This window comes from Bradysia coprophila, unplaced genomic scaffold (assembly GCF_014529535.1).
Source record: "Bradysia coprophila strain Holo2 unplaced genomic scaffold, BU_Bcop_v1 contig_396, whole genome shotgun sequence".
Classification (NCBI taxonomy): domain Eukaryota; kingdom Metazoa; phylum Arthropoda; class Insecta; order Diptera; family Sciaridae; genus Bradysia; species Bradysia coprophila.
The window spans coordinates 325078-344541 of NW_023503653.1; the positions used below are offsets into that span (position 1 = coordinate 325078).

The following is a 19464-nucleotide window of genomic DNA, read 5'->3' on the forward strand; positions in this document are numbered from 1 at the left end:
CAAACATCATTTCCCAAAGAAAATGTTTAGAAAATCCAAGTTACCTTCGACATAAAAAAAATACTGATCAAGTCTGATTAAAAATTTCGCTTAAAATCTCCAATGGATCAAAAAATTGAAATCGAGCCTGAGCAGAGTCTGTGTGTACTACTGCCGTATTTCAGTGCAATGAAACAGGATATTTTCTTAGATATTCTGAAGAAAACCGTCGCTCGTGTCCGATTGAGCGAAGATATTTTTTGTAGTGCATTTCTAACCGGTCTATCGGCAACGACATTGTCGATAGAAATTGAAGATATGTCAGCCAATATGACGGAGGTGAGCTCGAAACTCCAGGAAATTCGAGTGTCAAAATTACTCGGTTTTTGGGCGGCCAGTAATTTTCCTTCGTTGGCAAAAAAATTTTTGGGTGATCACTGGACATTTGAAAAAGAGCGAAAAATAACAGTTGGAGACCAACAAACGATGACTGAAGATTTGGATGCGTGGATAATGAAAAAAATGAAGCTTCGAGTAATCGAGTTAACTGTGAAGCATTCCACCAGAGCTAAGATAAAGCATTTCATAACTGTGCCACGCAACGTCTGCAAAAATGATTCGGTGAAAATTTCGAAGAAAATGAATGTTCTTGATATTCACGAACAACTTATAGAGGATTGTTGGCTCGCGCTCAGGTCTGGAAAATATTTGTCGGATGTCGATTCCGAGGTGAGTTACTAACAAAATTATCGATTGCATTCTATTGACTTAAATGTAACTCTTGTTAGAATCAAGACAAATTCGATGTCTTGCTAAACGAGTGTGCAGAAGTTCGATCAGACAATGGTTCAGAATCAATGCTGAATGTGAAACGCCCAAGCGCTGATATTTTTCATTCAGTTATCGGTGAGTTTAGATACATATTTTAGTTAAATGCAATGCGCATTGGCAGTTAGAGTACAATGAAATCATCAAATTCAGGTCCTCAACTAGTCCCAACTGCAAAAAAACCTCGTGTAGATTTGGGGGTCAACACAGTCAACAGTGAATCCGGTATGGAAAACTTGCAATCCATCCTAGAGGTCATGGGCAATGACATCACGAAATTGACCTATCTGGTAGCGAGTTTCAAAAAGGTCGAAGAAAGTCAACAGATAATTCTTCAGCTGCAAAACAGTCTCGCCGAAAACAATGTGTTGCAGAAGCAATTGACTATCAGTTTAGGTCAGTCGGAACAAAAAAATTTGGAATTGGTCGGACAAAATAACTTGATGCTGGAGCAAGTGAGTGAAATGAAGAAGGTTTTTACCCAGTCGGAGCAGAAGAACATCGATTTGATCGGTGAAAATGAGAAAATTGTACAGCTTCTGAGCGAATCGGATCAAAAAAAATTTGAATTGGTCGGCGAAATCGATGCGTTGCGGTTGAAATTAAATGACGTGACCACCAATTCGGAGGAATTGAACAAGAATTTTACCCAGTCGGAGCAAAAGAACCTCGATTTGATCCGCGAAAATGAAAAAATGGTACAGCATCTGAACGAGTGGAAGAATTATGGCGAGCGCATGCAAAACTATCTGAGCGAATCGGATCAAAGGAAATTGGAATTGGACGGCGAAATCGATACGTTGCGGCTGAAATTGAATGACGTGACCACCAATGCGGAGGAATTGAACAAGAATTTTACCCAGTCGGAGCAAAAGAACCTCGATTTGATCCGCGAAAATGAAAAAATGGTACAGCATCTGAACGAGTGGAAGAATTATGGCGAGCGCATGCAAAACTATCTGAACGAATCGGATCAAAGGAAATTGGAATTGGACAGCGAAATCGATACGTTGCGGCTGAAATTGAATGACGTGACCTCTAATGCGGTGGAATTGAAGAAAAATTTTAGCCAATCGGAGCAGAAGAATGTACAGTTAGCTAACGAAAACGGACACTTGTGGCAGCGTATGAACGAATTGAAAAAGGATTTCGATAAAATGGTGGATTCAATGCAATCGCAAATTCAGAACATGGGAACGGTTGGTGTCTCAACAAATGAATCAGATAAAGAGGTTTGTTTGGATATTATTCATCAATAATTAATAGATATTGGTCAGCGCGACGATATAATAATCGAGTTTCACGTGCCGCTAGGGCAGAAGACTTTCGCGCCTGAATTGTAGTTTTACTTGCGATATTCGATCTGAGGTCAGAAATCTAACAAGTGTTCCTTGGGCAAAATATCGTTTTCTCTCCTCTCATGCAAGTTGGCCATACCATTCATGCATTAGTTGACTTTAAATACCTGTTCTCACAAAATCCCGAAAATTCACAAAAATTCGCTCGTAAGATTTCTAACCAATGGACAATGCATTCTCATAAACTTTTTTTTGGGTCATAAGAGCATATAAATTTTTTTCGAAAGTTTGCTTTAATGTCTTATGCATTTCACGGAATTTCAGAATGTTGGCCAATCGTCTGAAACGTTCAATGAAGCCAAGCGCAGCCTTCGTTTATCCAAACGGAACCGATGTCGACCGAAAACAGCTTGCACTGACGGCAACAACAAACGTTGTACATAAACAGTTACAAGTCTTGATTTTTCGAGTTAAATGCTTTCTTAGCAAATCATCTTCAATATTAAAATAAATTTAAAAAAAAAATCTCATAAACTGTGTTGTTTTGAAATTTGCTAATTTCAAGAAAATATACCGATAGTTCCACTTCCAATCTCAGCATAAAGAAATTGAAAAAGAGGAAATCAAAGAGGTTACGTTGCCTAGCTCATCCACTCTCTCTGTTCTCTGTGTGTGTAACGTATCGTGTTTGAAAATAAATTTTGAATCGAGTGACAATCTACACGTCTAGTGCCTAAAATAGTATTTTTCATACTTAGGACCCGAAAAGTCCAATATGAAAAATACTATTCCTACCACCGACTAAAAGTCTTTTTTAGCGAATTCGATTCCAGACCTCGCCTTCGGCTCTGTCTGGAAACCTCTCACACGCTAAAAAATACTTTTAGTCCTAGGTACGAAATGTACTATTTCGTACCAAGACAGGAAATGACGATTTTTTCAGCACCTGACATTTCAAAACAAAAAATAATGGCAAAAAGTAGAAGAACTTTCCGTTGTCTTTATTGCGAAAAACGTTGTATACGATGTGTATTGTCACACTCGGCCTACGGCCTCGAGTGAGTCACTCGGAGTGACAATCTGCACATCTAGTGCCTAAAAAAGCATTTATCACTCGGTTGTATAATAGTTATTTATAATAGTTATTGTCACTCGAGTCCGTAGGCGTTTTACGCATTAAAGGCAACTGAAAGTCCTTCTCGAAATGGTTGATGTAAGGATGCATTTTTTTTACTTTCGCCCCGAATTTCGAGGGCGAAAGTATCAACTTTCGATGTTGGTATCAATAGTTATTTACGTATCGATTGAGTAGGCCGAAAGAGTTACGTATTAAGTTTTGTATGCTTGCTAAGAGGACCGAAAGTAAAGAAATGTCAATTCAAGCTTTCGCCTCGCGAATTGACAGCTTTACTTTCGGTCCTCTTAGTAAGCATACAAAAAAATATTATTTTACATTAAGTGCCTGTAGCTGCGAAGAAATCTGAGTAATCCCATTAGGTAAATATTTATAGGTTACCGCTAGACACTTATAAACTACAACCAGGCATTTACAAGTTACCGCTAGAACTTTATACATTACCGTCAGACATTTATAAGTTACCGCTATAGACTATGATAGACTATGATAGACATAAGCTACAGCCAGGCATTTCCAGGAATATAATCAACCGCCAGTTGAATATAATCAACCGCCAGTTGAATATAATCAACCGCCCGTTGAATATAATCAACCGCTTGTTGAATATAATCAACAGCCCGTTGAATATAATCAACAGCCCGTTGAATATAATCAACAGCCCGTTGAATATAATCAACAGCCCGTTGAATATAATCAACAGCCGTTGAATATAATCAACAGCCCGTTGAATATAATCAACCGCCCGTTGAATATAATCAACCGCCCGTTGAATATAATCAACCGCCCGTTGAATATAATCAACCGCCCGTTGAATATAATCAACCGCCCGTTGAATATAATCAACCGCCCGTTGAATATAATCAACCGCCCGTTGAATATAATCAACCGCCCGTTGAATATAATCAACCGCCCGTTGAATATAATCAACCGCCCGTTGAATATAATCAAGGCCTTGAACAGAATTGTGATAATTCCGCCTTCTAAATAAAAGACTTTCCTTCAACTTTTACCATTTATTTAACGATGACCGTAGTCATCGGCTACGATGAAACAAAGAGGACGAACAATTAGTTGTTCGCGCTTAAATAGACACAAACTAGAATACAAATTTCATATATACCAACAGATGGCAGTATCTCTCAACAATTATTATATTCGAGCCGCTGATAAAGGCGGGATTTTATACACTGCCGACCTTGAAATATTTATTAAATATTTAAAAACATAAAAACAAACACCGCGATGAGAACAACTAGTTACTTTACGTTAATTGAATTCGATTTTACCGCTGATTTTGAACATGTCATCAAGCCCATTAGCATCCTTTGGTCCAATCGATAATTAGTTTGAAACGTTCGAAACGAACCACTCAGCTGATTCTCCATAATCGACCGACAATGTACATCACCGTTGTTGACCAATGTTTTTGTTGTGACGAAATTTGTTAACATTAAATGCGGTGGTTGCTTTCGTGTAGTGTAATTCCTTAACTGTCGTGATCGTAACTGTTTCTTAAAGAATTCGGTTGTCGCTCCGGAATTGAAATTGGTGCATCGAAACATTTACAGTTTGACCAAATGCTCATGATCCAGATCAACACAGCTGACTTTCGATTTCACATTGTTGTCGATAGTGAAGAATTTGTGACTCGACGTTCAATATGCTCCTTTCAATGTGTGTAGTAGATAGCATAGTGACCCAACGGTCCGAATTAATTTTGATGAAATTCAACTTGCTCGACAACAGTAATCCAGTAATGGATGCTCCGGAATTCGCTTTCATGTATTGTAGACGTTTTGAAGTAAATTTTCAAGTGTTTAAATCGACTCAGCTGATTTATGGTTTACTGCTTTACCGTTGATATTCTCGTTCAAATTTGATGTGACCTTGCTTTGTTTGGCTCGATGGTTTCGTGGCGGTTAAATACGATGATTTTTTTTCTTTAATTTCCATTTCAATCAGCACAATTTCAAATTTAATCAACCACCCTCGGTAACAACTGGCCGAGTCAACCCCGGTTTAAACCAGCCCGAAACTTTGAGTGATCAATCTATGTAATTTAGGAAGTGTTGATGTTGTTTGCTGACATTGGAAAAAAATGGATAATGGAACCAAGCAACATAGAGTGCATTTCGATCGGTTTATGTGATACGGTTGACTACGATGGCAAATTTTAGCATTATGAAACCAATTACAGTTGAAAGTCATTGATGAGTTTAGAAATTCAGTAGAACGGTTAGAACCGTAAAAGAAGTAGAACATTTCCTTACTCGACGATCACTACAATTTCGATTTGTGTTTTGAACAACGGTATGATGAATATTGCACTGTGATGCGTTGTGTGATGCGACCTTCCTTTGTTTTTTGATGAATTTTATTTCGACGATGGATTGCACTAAATGCACTTCAAATTAATGCACTGACGATTTTGATTTTATTTTAATTATGCGGTAGGCTGGCTGGTTGATTGGTTTTGAGGCCGGAACGAATCACTGTCGCCGTTATTCTTTGTTTTATTCACTTGAGGCCGGAACGTATCACTGTCGCCTTTATTTTTAATTTAATTTATTTTATGTTGGGCCGGAACGTATCACTGTCGCCTTTATTTTGTTTGATTTATGTGTGGCCGGAACGTATCACTGTTACCGGTATTTTTATTTAATTTTCACTTTATTGCTAGGCCGGAACGTATCGCAGTCGCCGTTATTTTTATTTAATTTATTTATGCGGCCGGAACGTATCACTGACGCCGTTTTAATTATTTTAATTCCATTTATGCACTGATTTTATTTGGTTTAGTGGACTGTATTTTTTATTTCACTGGTCTTTAGTTGGCGTAGAAGGACCATGAACAGAATTGTGATAATTCCGCCTTCTAAATAAAAGACTTTCCTTCAACTTTTACCATTTATTTAACGATGACCGTAGTCATCGGCTACGATGAAACAAAGAGGACGAACAATTAGTTGTTCGCGCTTAAATAGACACAAACTAGAATACAAATTTCATATATACCAACAGATGGCAGTATCTCTCAACAATTATTATATTCGAGCCGCTGATAAAGGCGGGATTTTATACAGCCCGTTGAATATAATCAACCGCCCGTTGAATACAATCAACAGCCAGTTGAATACAATCAACAGCCAGTTGAATACAATCAACAGCTAGTTGAATACAATCAACCGCCAGTTGAATACAATCAACCGCCAGTTGAATACAATCAACCGCCAGTTGAATACAATCAACCGCCAGTTGAATACAATCAACTGCCAGTTGAATATAACCAACCGCCAGTTGAATATAACCAACCGCCAGTTGAATATAACCAACCGCCAGTTGAATATAACCAACCGCCAGCTGAATATAACAAACCGCCAGTTGAATATAACCAACCGCCAGTTGAATATAACCAACCGCCAGTTGAATATAACCGACCGCCAGTTGAATATAACCGACCGCCAGTTGAATATAACCGACCGCCCGTTAAATATAACCGACCGCCCGTTGAATATAACCAACCGCCCGTTTAATATAATCAACCGCCCGTTGAATATAATCAACCGCCCGTTGAATATAATCAACCGCCCGTTAAATATAACCGACCGCCAGTTGAATATAACCGACCGCCCGTTGAATATAACCGACCGCCCGTTGAATATAACCAACCGCCCGTTGAATATAATCAACCGCCCGTTGAATATAATCAACCGCCAGTTGAATATAATCAACCACCAGTTGAATATAATCAACCGCCAGTTGAATATGATCAACAGCCAGTTGAATATAATCAACCGCCAGTTGAATATAATCAACCGCCAGTTGAATATAATCAACCGCCAGTTGAATACAATCAACCACCCGTTAAATATAATCAACCGCCAGTTGAATACAATCAACCGCCAGTTGAATACAATCAACCGCCAGTTGAATACAATCAACCGCCAGTTGAATACAATCAACCGCCAGTTGAATACAATCAACAGCCAGTTGAATACAATCCACCGCCAGTTGAATACAATCAACCGCCAGTTGAATACAATCAACAGCCAGTTGAATACAATTAACAGCCAGTTGAATACAATCAACCGCCAGTTGAATACAATCAACCGCCAGTTGAATATAACCAACCGCCAGTTGAATATAACCAACCGCCAGTTGAATATAACCAACCGCCAGTTGAATATAACCAACCGCCAGTTGAATATAACCAACCGCCAGCTGAATATGACCAACCGCCAGTTGAATATAACCGACCGCCCGTTAAATATAACCGACCGCCCGTTAAATATAACCGACCGCCCGTTGAATATAACCGACCGCCCGTTGAATATAACCGACCGCCCGTTGAATATAATCAACCGCCCGTTGAATATAATCAACCGCCAGTTGAATATAATCAACCGCCAGTTAAATATAATCAACCGCCAGTGCAATACAATCAACCGCCCGATGAATATCATCAACTGTCACTTGAATATCATCAACCGTCAGTCAAATATAATCGACCGCCTGTCAGTTGACAAATTTTGAAAATACTAAAACCTGAAAAAGAGAGTCCCCAAATTCATAATTACACGGGTGTATAAATATTTTACATTACACACCAGTTTACGGAATAAAATACTCAATATATCGTTAGCGTACGATAATTACTAATTCAGTAACTTTACTTTACACACAAAACTGATTAAAAAAACAGCAGTAAAAAAAAGAACGTCCGATCACGTCTACTGTCTACTGTCAGAGCTTCAGAGCTACATATCCATGTGAAAAATACCTATTAATTTTGGATGTTTTCTACCTTCACGTTATATTATCTCCCAAGCAACGACTTCGATCGTAATGTTTGTTTCACATTTATTTATGAATCGAAGTAGCGCGTTCGGGCTTATCCGTCGTTTGAAAATCGAAGAGAATTTTTTTTTTAATTTTTTCAGCTTCAGAGCTACATATCCATGTGAAAAATACCTATTAATTTTGGATGTTTTCTACCTTCACGTTATATTATCTCCCAAGCAACGACTTCGATCGTAATGTTTGTTTCACATTTATTTATGAATCGAAGTAGCGCGTTCGGGCTTATCCGTCGTTTGAAAATCAAAGAGAATTTTTTTTTAAATTTTTTCAGCTTCAGAGCTACATATCCATGTGAAAAATACCTATTAATTTTGGATGTTTTCTACCTTCACGTTATATTATCTCCCAAGCAACGACTTCGATCGTAATGTTTGTTTCACATTTATTTATAAATCGAAGTAGCGCGTTCGGGCTTATCCGTCGTTTGAAAATCAAAGAGAATTTTTTTTTAACATTTTTTCAGCTTCAGAGCTACATATCCATGTGAAAAATACCTATTAATTTTGGATGTTTTCTACCTTCACGTTATATTATCTCCCAAGCAACGACTTCGATCGTAATGTTTGTTTCACATTTATTTATAAATCGAAGTAGCGCGTTCGGGCTTATCCGTCGTTTGAAAATCAAAGAGAATTTTTTTTTAAATTTTTTCAGCTTCAGAGCTACATATCCATGTGAAAAATACCTATTAATTTTGGATGTTTTCTACCTTCACGTTATATTATCTCCCAAGCAACGACTTCGATCGTAATGTTTGTTTCACATTTATTTATGAATCGAAGTAGCGCGTTCGGGCTTATCCGTCGTTTGAAAATCGAAGAGAATTTTTTTTTAATTTTTTCAGCTTCAGAGCTACATATCCGTGTGAAAAATACCTATTAATTTTGGATGTTTTCTACCTTCACGTTATATTATCTCCCAAGCAACGACTTCGATCGTAATGTTTGTTTCACATTTATTTATGAATCGAAGTAGCGCGTTCGGGCTTATCCGTCGTTTGAAAATCAAAGAGAATTTTTTTTTAAATTTTTTCAGCTTCAGAGCTACATATCCATGTGAAAAATACCTATTAATTTTGGATGTTTTCTACCTTCACGTTATATTATCTCCCAAGCAACGACTTCGATCGTAATGTTTGTTTCACATTTATTTATGAATCGAAGTAGCGCGTTCGGGCTTATCCGTCGTTTGAAAATCAAAGAGAATTTTTTTTTAAATTTTTTCAGCTTCAGAGCTACATATCCATGTGAAAAATACCTATTAATTTTGGATGTTCTCTACCTTCACGTTATATTATCTCCCAAGCAACGACTTCGATCGTAATGTTTGTTTCACATTTATTTATAAATCGAAGTAGCGCGTTCGGGCTTATCCGTCGTTTGAAAATCAAAGAGAATTTTTTTTTAACATTTTTTCAGCTTAAGAGCTACATATCCATGTGAAAAATACCTATTAATTTTGGATGTTTTCTACCTTCACGTTATATTATCTCCCAAGCAACGACTTCGATCGTAATGTTTGTTTCACATTTATTTATGAATCGAAGTAGCGCGTTCGGGCTTATCCGTCGTTTGAAAATCAAAGAGAATTTTTTTTAAACATTTTTTCAGCTTCAGAGCTACATATCCATGTGAAAAATACCTATTAATTTTGGATGTTTTCTACCTTCACGTTATATTATCTCCCCAGCAACGACTTCGATCGTAATGTTTGTTTCACATTTATTTATGAATCGAAGTAGCGCGTTCGGGCTTATCCGTCGTTTGAAAATCGAAGAGAATTTTTTTTTTAATTTTTTCAGCTTCAGAGCTACATATCCATGTGAAAAATACCTATTAATTTTGGATGTTTTCTACCTTCACGTTATATTATCTCCCAAGCAACGACTTCGATCGTAATGTTTGTTTCACATTTATTTATGAATCGAAGTAGCGCGTTCGGGCTTATCCGTCGTTTGAAAATCAAAGAGAATTTTTTTAAAAATTTTTTCAGCTTCAGAGCTTCATATCCATGTGAAAAATACCTATTAATTTTGGATGTTTTCTACCTTCACGTTATATTATCTCCCAAGCAACGACTTCGATCGTAATGTTTGTTTCACATTTATTTATGAATCGAAGTAGCGCGTTCGGGCTTATCCGTCGTTTGAAAATCAAAGAGAATTTTTTTTAAACATTTTTTCAGCTTCAGAGCTACATATCCATGTGAAAAATACCTATTAATTTTGGATGTTTTCTACCTTCACGTTATATTATCTCCCCAGCAACGACTTCGATCGTAATGTTTGTTTCACATTTATTTATGAATCGAAGTAGCGCGTTCGGGCTTATCCGTCGTTTGAAAATCGAAGAGAATTTTTTTTAAAATTTTTTCAGCTTCAGAGCTACATATCCATGTGAAAAATACCTATTAATTTTGGATGTTTTCTACCTTCACGTTATATTATCTCCCAAGCAACGACTTCGATCGTAATGTTTGTTTCACATTTATTTATGAATCGAAGTAGCGCGTTCGGGCTTATCCGTCGTTTGAAAATCAAAGAGAATTTTTTTTTAAATTTTTTCAGCTTCAGAGCTACATATCCATGTGAAAAATACCTATTAATTTTGGATGTTTTCTACCTTCACGTTATATTATCTCCCAAGCAACGACTTCGATCGTAATGTTTGTTTCACATTTATTTATAAATCGAAGTAGCGCGTTCGGGCTTATCCGTCGTTTGAAAATCAAAGAGAATTTTTTTTTAACATTTTTTCAGCTTCAGAGCTACATATCCATGTGAAAAATACCTATTAATTTTGGATGTTTTCTACCTTCACGTTATATTATCTCCCAAGCAACGACTTCGATCGTAATGTTTGTTTCACATTTATTTATGAATCGAAGTAGCGCGTTCGGGCTTATCCGTCGTTTGAAAATCAAAGAGAATTTTTTTTAAACATTTTTTCAGCTTTAGAGCTACATATCCATGTGAAAAATACCTATTAATTTTGGATGTTTTCTACCTTCACGTTATATTATCTCCCCAGCAACGACTTCGATCGTAATGTTTGTTTCACATTTATTTATGAATCGAAGTAGCGCGTTCGGGCTTATCCGTCGTTTGAAAATCGAAGAGAATTTTTTTTTAAATTTTTTCAGCTTCAGAGCTACATATCCATGTGAAAAATACCTATTAATTTTGGATGTTTTCTACCTTCACGTTATATTATCTCCCCAGCAACGACTTCGATCGTAATGTTTGTTTCACATTTATTTATGAATCGAAGTAGCGCGTTCGGGCTTATCCGTCGTTTGAAAATCGAAGAGAATTTTTTTTTAAATTTTTTCAGCTTCAGAGCTACATATCCATGTGAAAAATACCTATTAATTTTGGATGTTTTCTACCTTCACGTTATATTATCTCCCAAGCAACGACTTCGATCGTAATGTTTGTTTCACATTTATTTATGAATCGAAGTAGCGCGTTCGGGCTTATCCGTCGTTTGAAAATCAAAGAGAATTTTTTTTAAACATTTTTTCAGCTTCAGAGCTACATATCCATGTGAAAAATACCTATTAATTTTGGATGTTTTCTACCTTCACGTTATATTATCTCCCCAGCAACGACTTCGATCGTAATGTTTGTTTCACATTTATTTATGAATCGAAGTAGCGCGTTCGGGCTTATCCGTCGTTTGAAAATCGAAGAGAATTTTTTTTAAAATTTTTTCAGCTTCAGAGCTACATATCCATGTGAAAAATACCTATTAATTTTGGATGTTTTCTACCTTCACGTTATATTATCTCCCAAGCAACGACTTCGATCGTAATGTTTGTTTCACATTTATTTATGAATCGAAGTAGCGCGTTCGGGCTTATCCGTCGTTTGAAAATCAAAGAGAATTTTTTTTACAATTTTTTCAGCTTCAGAGCTACATATCCATGTGAAAAATACCTATTAATTTTGGATGTTTTCTACCTTCACGTTATATTATCTCCCAAGCAACGACTTCGATCGTAATGTTTGTTTCACATTTATTTATGAATCGAAGTAGCGCGTTCGGGCTTATCCGTCGTTTGAAAATCAAAGAGAATTTTTTTTTAACATTTTTTCAGCTTCAGAGCTACATATCCATGTGAAAAATACCTATTAATTTTGGATGTTTTCTACCTTCACGTTATATTACAGTCCCTAAACTTTAAAAATATTTGATTTCAGTATATTTAGCTAATCCTTCTGTCACATCTTTTGACAGCTTTTTACGTTTTAGTACGTTTTCTCTCCCAGCAGCAAAAACCCTATCCCAGTACAAAAAGTATATCGAATGCCGCAAATGCATTTAAAAACGAACATTCGTTGAAATACTTTTTTATCACACCAAATCTTTATCATTTTATACAAATATGTTCATCTTTATAATAACACAACATCGGTGATTTGCATGCAATTTAAACAAAACCAAATCAATTGTTCATGTGTTACATTTACATTATGGAAGAGGAATGTCTTATTCATTATCCAAATTTGTGCACAGCTAATTGTGTTTTTCTTTCTTTGTTTAACAAGTGTAACTTTCTGCAATAAGTCACTAAATAAACATTTCGATAAACTACAAAATAATTCAATAATATTGTATTGTGGCTTGCCTACGTCTACGATATGCAAATTTATTAAATTTTTGTGGACGAAAGAGCGACGCAATCTCAATAAACTAAACAGACATCTGAAACAAATTATGATCGGATCTACTACCCTCTCGTTTTCATACGTTTTGTTCATTATTTCATTATTGTTGCTTGACATTAGATTTTTTTTTTCATTGTGCAAAAGTCAACCGACAAGAGGACAGCGAATTATAAAACTTGTTCTTCAATTTGTAAATTTTAATTTAATTTTTGTGCTTTATTGTGACTTTGATATCAATTTCTATCAGTATTTTCGAAATTAGTTCAGCTAAATGCAAAGGAGTTGCGTGTTCAAATGTTGGATTTGTTGCATTAAATCAGTAAAAATGTTTTCTGTTTTGATCGTCTACAATCATTGTTTGGAATATTCTGTTTCGAATAGTTAACAATATTATTAACCAAGATGGCTCAGTATGTTTCTCAATTCGTCGGTCCGAAAATCAATAAATTGAAACAACTTTAAACATTTTGTGACCTTAACGCCATAATATCAGCTGTGGCTCGAAATATAAATACAAAAATCAAATTAGAATTTCTTACGTGTAGTCGAATTGACTTCAGACAAAATTTTGTCATTTCGCTTGCACGTAAGGTGCGAGTTTTTTTAAAAGGAATTTTAACGTGATCTTATGTGTTTAAAGATTGAATTAATAGCTGATGATGTGTTATGTGACAATAAAGTCACGAAGCGTCGGAAAATGTTTCAATTTTGGATATTTTTAATCGACAAATCAAGAGACATGAAACCTCTAAAATGTGCAATAACTATTCGGTATAAGTATTACCGCTGTGCATTTTATATGTGATTATGATGGCCAATAATATTGATGATGTCTCTAATATCTGCAAGTTCGAACAAAACGCCTTTACGTTGCAGTTTGTAAATGGATGAATTCCCTAAGATGAAACAACACGCCTTTACGTTTCTCTTCGTAAATGGAATTGTACAAACGCCTTTATGTTACATTTCGTATAAGGATGAATTCCCAAGGATTGTACAAAAATACTTTACAGTAAAGGTTTTACGTTATATTTCGTAAAAGGATAAATTACTAATTGATAAGATTAACAATAAACAGATTATCATTAAGAAAAAAAAATTAACAAAATGTTTGTTAAATCCTAGCGATTTTTTGATTTTGATTTTTTGGTGAGATTTGGTGACATCACAAAAATTCGCATCACAAAGATCCGCACTGACTTAAAACACCTCTTTGTCTTATTTTGTCATAAATTGTTCACTCCTTTTATTTGATTGCAAAGAAATTTTCAGAACAAACAAAAGATGCTTCATCAAAGTTATGCTGTCTGCTGAAAGATGCTTTAAAGAGGAGGTATTTCTTGTCTACCTCTTGAATAAGCCCCCTCCCGAGCTGTGGCCCAATAAGTGCTTTACGGTTTTTCGAAGATATCTCCGGACGTTTAAACGTTAAACTTGTAAGTGATACGGCAAATAAAAGGTATTTACAATACCGATCGACAAAAAAAAAGTTTATGGAAATCGGATGACCGACTCGTGGGTTAGACCCCTTGGTGTGGAACAGGCACAGGGCGGCAAGCAGTTTTTGCTTGTAGGTCGGCCACATTTGAACATATTTCGTCTGTTTTAGCTTTATTAGATAGGTATTGACCGTACCAATCAGGGAAAAATTTTTTATGAAGTTATGTTCTCCGGAGCGTGAGCTAGGTCTCTTGGAGTGAGCTCTTATCTGGCTACTCGGAAGTACAGTGAACGTGGTGTATTTTGACAATATCTCGAGTAAATTTTACTAAACTCGAAATTATTTGCTTTACGTGTAGCGTAAAATTTTTAATTTCTTGTCTTAATGTTTCAGTCTTGATTCATTTTACTAAATAAAATTCATCTCAGCGACTTAGTGACCATTTTTGATATATTTTTCATTCAATTATTAAGAAAATGTTTGCTACGCCTATGCTTGTGAACTAAACTCGAAATTATTTGCTTTACGTGTAGCGTCAAATTTTTAATTTCTTGTCTTAATGTTTCAGTCTTGATTCATTTTACTAAATAAAATTCATCTCAGCGACGTAGTGACCATTTTTGATATATTTTTCATTCAATTATTAAGAAAATGTTTGCTACGCCTATGCTTGTGAACTAAACTCGAAATTATTTGCTTTACGTGTAGCGTCAAATTTTTAATTTCTTGTCTTAATGTTTCAGTCTTGATTCATTTTACTAAATAAAATTCATCTCAGCGATGTCGTGACCATTTTTGATATATTTTTCATTCAATTATTAAGAAAATGTTTGCTACGCCTATGCTTGTGAACTAAACTCGAAATTATTTGCTTTACGTGTAGCGTCAAATTTTTAATTTCTTGTCTTAATATTTCAGTCTTGATTCATTTTACTAAATAAAATTCATCTCAGCGCAGCGATGTCGTGACCATTTTTGATATATTTTTCATTCAATTATTAAGAAAATGTTTGCTACGCCTATGCTTGTGAACTAAACTCGAAATTATTTGCTTTACGTGTAGCGTCAAATTTTTAATTTCTTGTCTTAATGTTTCAGTCTTGATTCATTTTACTAAATAAAATTCATCTCAGCGATGTCGTGACCATTTTTGATATATTTTTCATTCAATTATTAAGAAAATGTTTGCTACGCCTATGCTTGTGAACTAAACTCGAAATTATTTGCTTTACGTGTAGCGTCAAATTTTTAATTTCTTGTCTTAATGTTTTAGTCTTGATTCATTTTACTAAATAAAATTCATCTCAGCGACGTAGTGACCATTTTTGATATATTTTTCATTCAATTATTAAGAAAATGTCTGCTACGCCTATGCTTGTGAACTAAACTCGAAATTATTTGCTTTACGTGTAGCGTCAAATTTTTAATTTCTTGTCTTAATGTTTTAGTCTTGATTCATTTTACTAAATAAAATTCATCTCAGCGACGTAGTGACCATTTTTGATATATTTTTCATTCAATTATTAAGAAAATGTTTGCTACGCCTATGCTTGTGAACTAAACTCGAAATTATTTGCTTTACGTGTAGCGTCAAATTTTTAATTTCTTGTCTTAATGTTTTAGTCTTGATTCATTTTACTAAATAAAATTCATCTCAGCGCAGCGATGTCGTGACCATTTTTGATATATTTTTCATTCAATTATTAAGAAAATGTTTGCTACGCCTATGCTTGTGAACTAAACTCGAAATTATTTGCTTTACGTGTAGCGTCAAATTTTTAATTTCTTGTCTTAATGTTTTAGTCTTGATTCATTTTACTAAATAAAATTCATCTCAGCGCAGCGATGTCGTGACCATTTTTGATATATTTTTCATTCAATTATTAAGAAAATGTTTGCTACGCCTATGCTTGTGAACTAAACTCGAAATTATTTGCTTTACGTGTAGCGTCAAATTTTTAATTTCTTGTCTTAATGTTTTAGTCTTGATTCATTTTACTAAATAAAATTCATCTCAGCGCAGCGATGTCGTGACCATTTTTGATATATTTTTCATTCAATTATTAAGAAAATGTTTGCTACGCCTATGCTTGTGAACTAAACTCGAAATTATTTGCTTTACGTGTAGCGTCAAATTTTTAATTTCTTGTCTTAATGTTTTAGTCTTGATTCATTTTACTAAATAAAATTCATCTCAGCGACGTAGTGACCATTTTTGATATATTTTTCATTCAATTATTAAGAAAATGTTTGCTACGCCTATGCTTGTGAACTAAACTCGAAATTATTTGCTTTACGTGTAGCGTCAAATTTTTAATTTCTTGTCTTAATGTTTCAGTCTTGATTCATTTTACTAAATAAAATTCATCTCAGCGCAGCGATGTCGTGACCATTTTTGATATATTTTTCATTCAATTATTAAGAAAATGTTTGCTACGCCTATGCTTGTGAACTAAACTCGAAATTATTTGCTTTACGTGTAGCGTCAAATTTTTAATTTCTTGTCTTAATGTTTTAGTCTTGATTCATTTTACTAAATAAAATTCATCTCAGCGCAGCGATGTCGTGACCATTTTTGATATATTTTTCATTCAATTATTAAGAAAATGTTTGCTACGCCTATGCTTGTGAACTAAACTCGAAATTATTTGCTTTACGTGTAGCGTCAAATTTTTAATTTCTTGTCTTAATGTTTTAGTCTTGATTCATTTTACTAAATAAAATTCATCTCAGCGCAGCGATGTCGTGACCATTTTTGATATATTTTTCATTCAATTATTAAGAAAATGTTTGCTACGCCTATGCTTGTGAACTAAACTCGAAATTATTTGCTTTACGTGTAGCGTCAAATTTTTAATTTCTTGTCTTAATGATTTCAGTCTTGATTCATTTTACTAAATAAAATTCATCTCAGCGCAGCGATGTCGTGACCATTTTTGATATATTTTTCATTCAATTATTAAGAAAATGTTTGCTACGCCTATGCTTGTGAACTAAACTCGAAATTATTTGCTTTACGTGTAGCGTCAAATTTTTAATTTCTTGTCTTAATGTTTTAGTCTTGATTCATTTTACTAAATAAAATTCATCTCAGCGACGTAGTGACCATTTTTGATATATTTTTCATTCAATTATTAAGAAAATGTTTGCTACGCCTATGCTTGTGAACTAAACTCGAAATTATTTGCTTTACGTGTAGCGTCAAATTTTTAATTTCTTGTCTTAATGTTTTAGTCTTGATTCATTTTACTAAATAAATTCATCTCAGCGCAGCGATGTCGTGACCATTTTTGATATATTTTTCATTCAATTATTAAGAAAATGTTTGCTACGCCTATGCTTGTGAACTAAACTCGAAATTATTTGCTTTACGTGTAGCGTCAAATTTTTAATTTCTTGTCTTAATGTTTCAGTCTTGATTCATTTTACTAAATAAAATTCATCTCAGCGATGTAGTGACCATTTTTGATATATTTTTCATTCAATTATTAAGAAAATGTTTGCTACGCCTATGCTTGTGAACTAAACTCGAAATTATTTGCTTTACGTGTAGCGTCAAATTTTTAATTTCTTGTCTTAATGTTTCAGTCTTGATTCATTTTACTAAATAAAATTCATCTCCAGCGATGTCAGTGACCATTTTTTGATATATTTTTCATTCAATTATTAAGAAAATGTTTGCTACGCCTATGCTTGTGAACTAAACTCGAAATTATTTGCTTTACGTGTAGCGTCAAATTTTTAATTTCTTGTCTTAATGTTTCAGTCTTGATTCATTTTACTAAATAAAATTCATCTCAGCGACTGTAGTGACCATTTTTGATATATTTTTCATTCAATTATTAAGAAAATGTTTGCTACGCCTATGCTTGTGAACTAAACTCGAAATTATTTGCTTTACGTGTAGCGTCAAATTTTTAATTTCTTGTCTTAATGTTTCAGTCTTGATTCATTTTACTAAATAAAATTCATCTCAGCGATGTAGTGACCATTTTTGATATATTTTTCATTCAATTATTAAGAAAATGTTTGCTACGCCTATGCTTGTGAACTAAACTCGAAATTATTTGCTTTACGTGTAGCGTCAAATTTTTAATTTCTTGTCTTAATGTTTCAGTCTTGATTCATTTTACTAAATAAAATTCATCTCAGCGATGTAGTGACCATTTTTGATATATTTTTCATTCAATTATTAAGAAAATGTTTGCTACGCCTATGCTTGTGAACTAAACTCGAAATTATTTGCTTTACGTGTAGCGTCAAATTTTTAATTTCTTGTCTTAATGTTTCAGTCTTGATTCATTTTACTAAATAAAATTCATCTCCAGCGATGTCGTGACCATTTTTGATATATTTTTCATTCAATTATTAAGAAAATGTTTGCTACGCCTATGCTTGTGAACTAAACTCGAAATTATTTGCTTTACGTGTAGCGTCAAATTTTTAATTTCTTGTCTTAATGTTTCAGTCTTGATTCATTTTACTAAATAAAATTCATCTCAGCGATGTAGTGACCATTTTTGATATATTTTTCATTCAATTATTAAGAAAATGTTTGCTACGCCTATGCTTGTGAACTAAACTCGAAATTATTTGCTTTACGTGTAGCGTCAAATTTTTAATTTCTTGTCTTAATGTTTCAGTCTTGATTCATTTTACTAAATAAAATTCATCTCAGCGATGTCGTGACCATTTTTGATATATTTTTCATTCAATTATTAAGAAAATGTTTGCTACGCCTATGCTTGTGAACTAAACTCGAAATTATTTGCTTTACGTGTAGCGTCAAATTTTTAATTTCTTGTCTTAATGTTTCAGTCTTGATTCATTTTACTAAATAAAATTCATCTCAGCGATGTCGTGACCATTTTTGATATATTTTTCATTCAATTATTAAGAAAATGTTTGCTACGCCTATGCTTGTGAACTAAACTCGAAATTATTTGCTTTACGTGTAGCGTCAAATTTTTAATTTCTTGTCTTAATGTTTCAGTCTTGATTCATTTTACTAAATAAAATTCATCTCAGCGATGTCGTGACCATTTTTGATATATTTTTCATTCAATTATTAAGAAAATGTTTGCTACGCCTATGCTTGTGAACTAAACTCGAAATTATTTGCTTTACGTGTAGCGTCAAATTTTTAATTTCTTGTCTTAATGTTTCAGTCTTGATTCATTTTACTAAATAAAATTCATCTCAGCGACGTAGTGACCATTTTTGATATATTTTTCATTCAATATATTAAGAA

The 19464-nt window shown here is 34.2% G+C and overlaps 2 protein-coding genes across 2 annotated transcripts; both read left to right on the top strand.

Annotated features, from left to right (window-relative positions):
- Positions 1-465: 465 nt before the first annotated feature.
- LOC119082215 (golgin IMH1-like) lies at positions 466-4227 on the top strand. The gene is made up of 5 exons (XM_037191664.1): positions 466-708; positions 768-885; positions 1000-2039; positions 3761-3904; positions 3964-4227. The coding sequence occupies exons 1-5, from the start codon at positions 466-468 to the stop codon at positions 4225-4227; spliced, it is 1809 nt and encodes a 602-aa protein (XP_037047559.1).
- Positions 4228-6161: 1934 nt separating this feature from the next.
- Positions 6162-7757, top strand: LOC119082216 (extensin-1-like; the record flags this gene model as incomplete). Its single annotated transcript, XM_037191666.1, has 4 exons — positions 6162-6167; positions 6327-6770; positions 7020-7253; positions 7314-7757. Coding segments are annotated over exons 1-4 (1128 nt in total), but the record flags the coding sequence as incomplete, so codon positions are not given.
- Between the last annotated feature and the right edge of the window lie 11707 nt (positions 7758-19464).

Bases quoted from the DNA above. Each gene is read 5' to 3' on its own strand.
- LOC119082215 (XM_037191664.1), top strand. From the start codon at position 466: ATGACTGAAGATTTGGATGCGTGGATAATGAAAAAAATGAAGCTTCGA. The intron at 886-999 runs GTGAGTTTAGAT...AACCTCGTGTAG, and splicing joins TATTTTTCATTCAGTTATCG to ATTTGGGGGTCAACACAGTC. The intron at 2,040-3,760 runs GTTTGTTTGGAT...AGGCATTTCCAG, and splicing joins CAAATGAATCAGATAAAGAG to GAATATAATCAACCGCCAGT.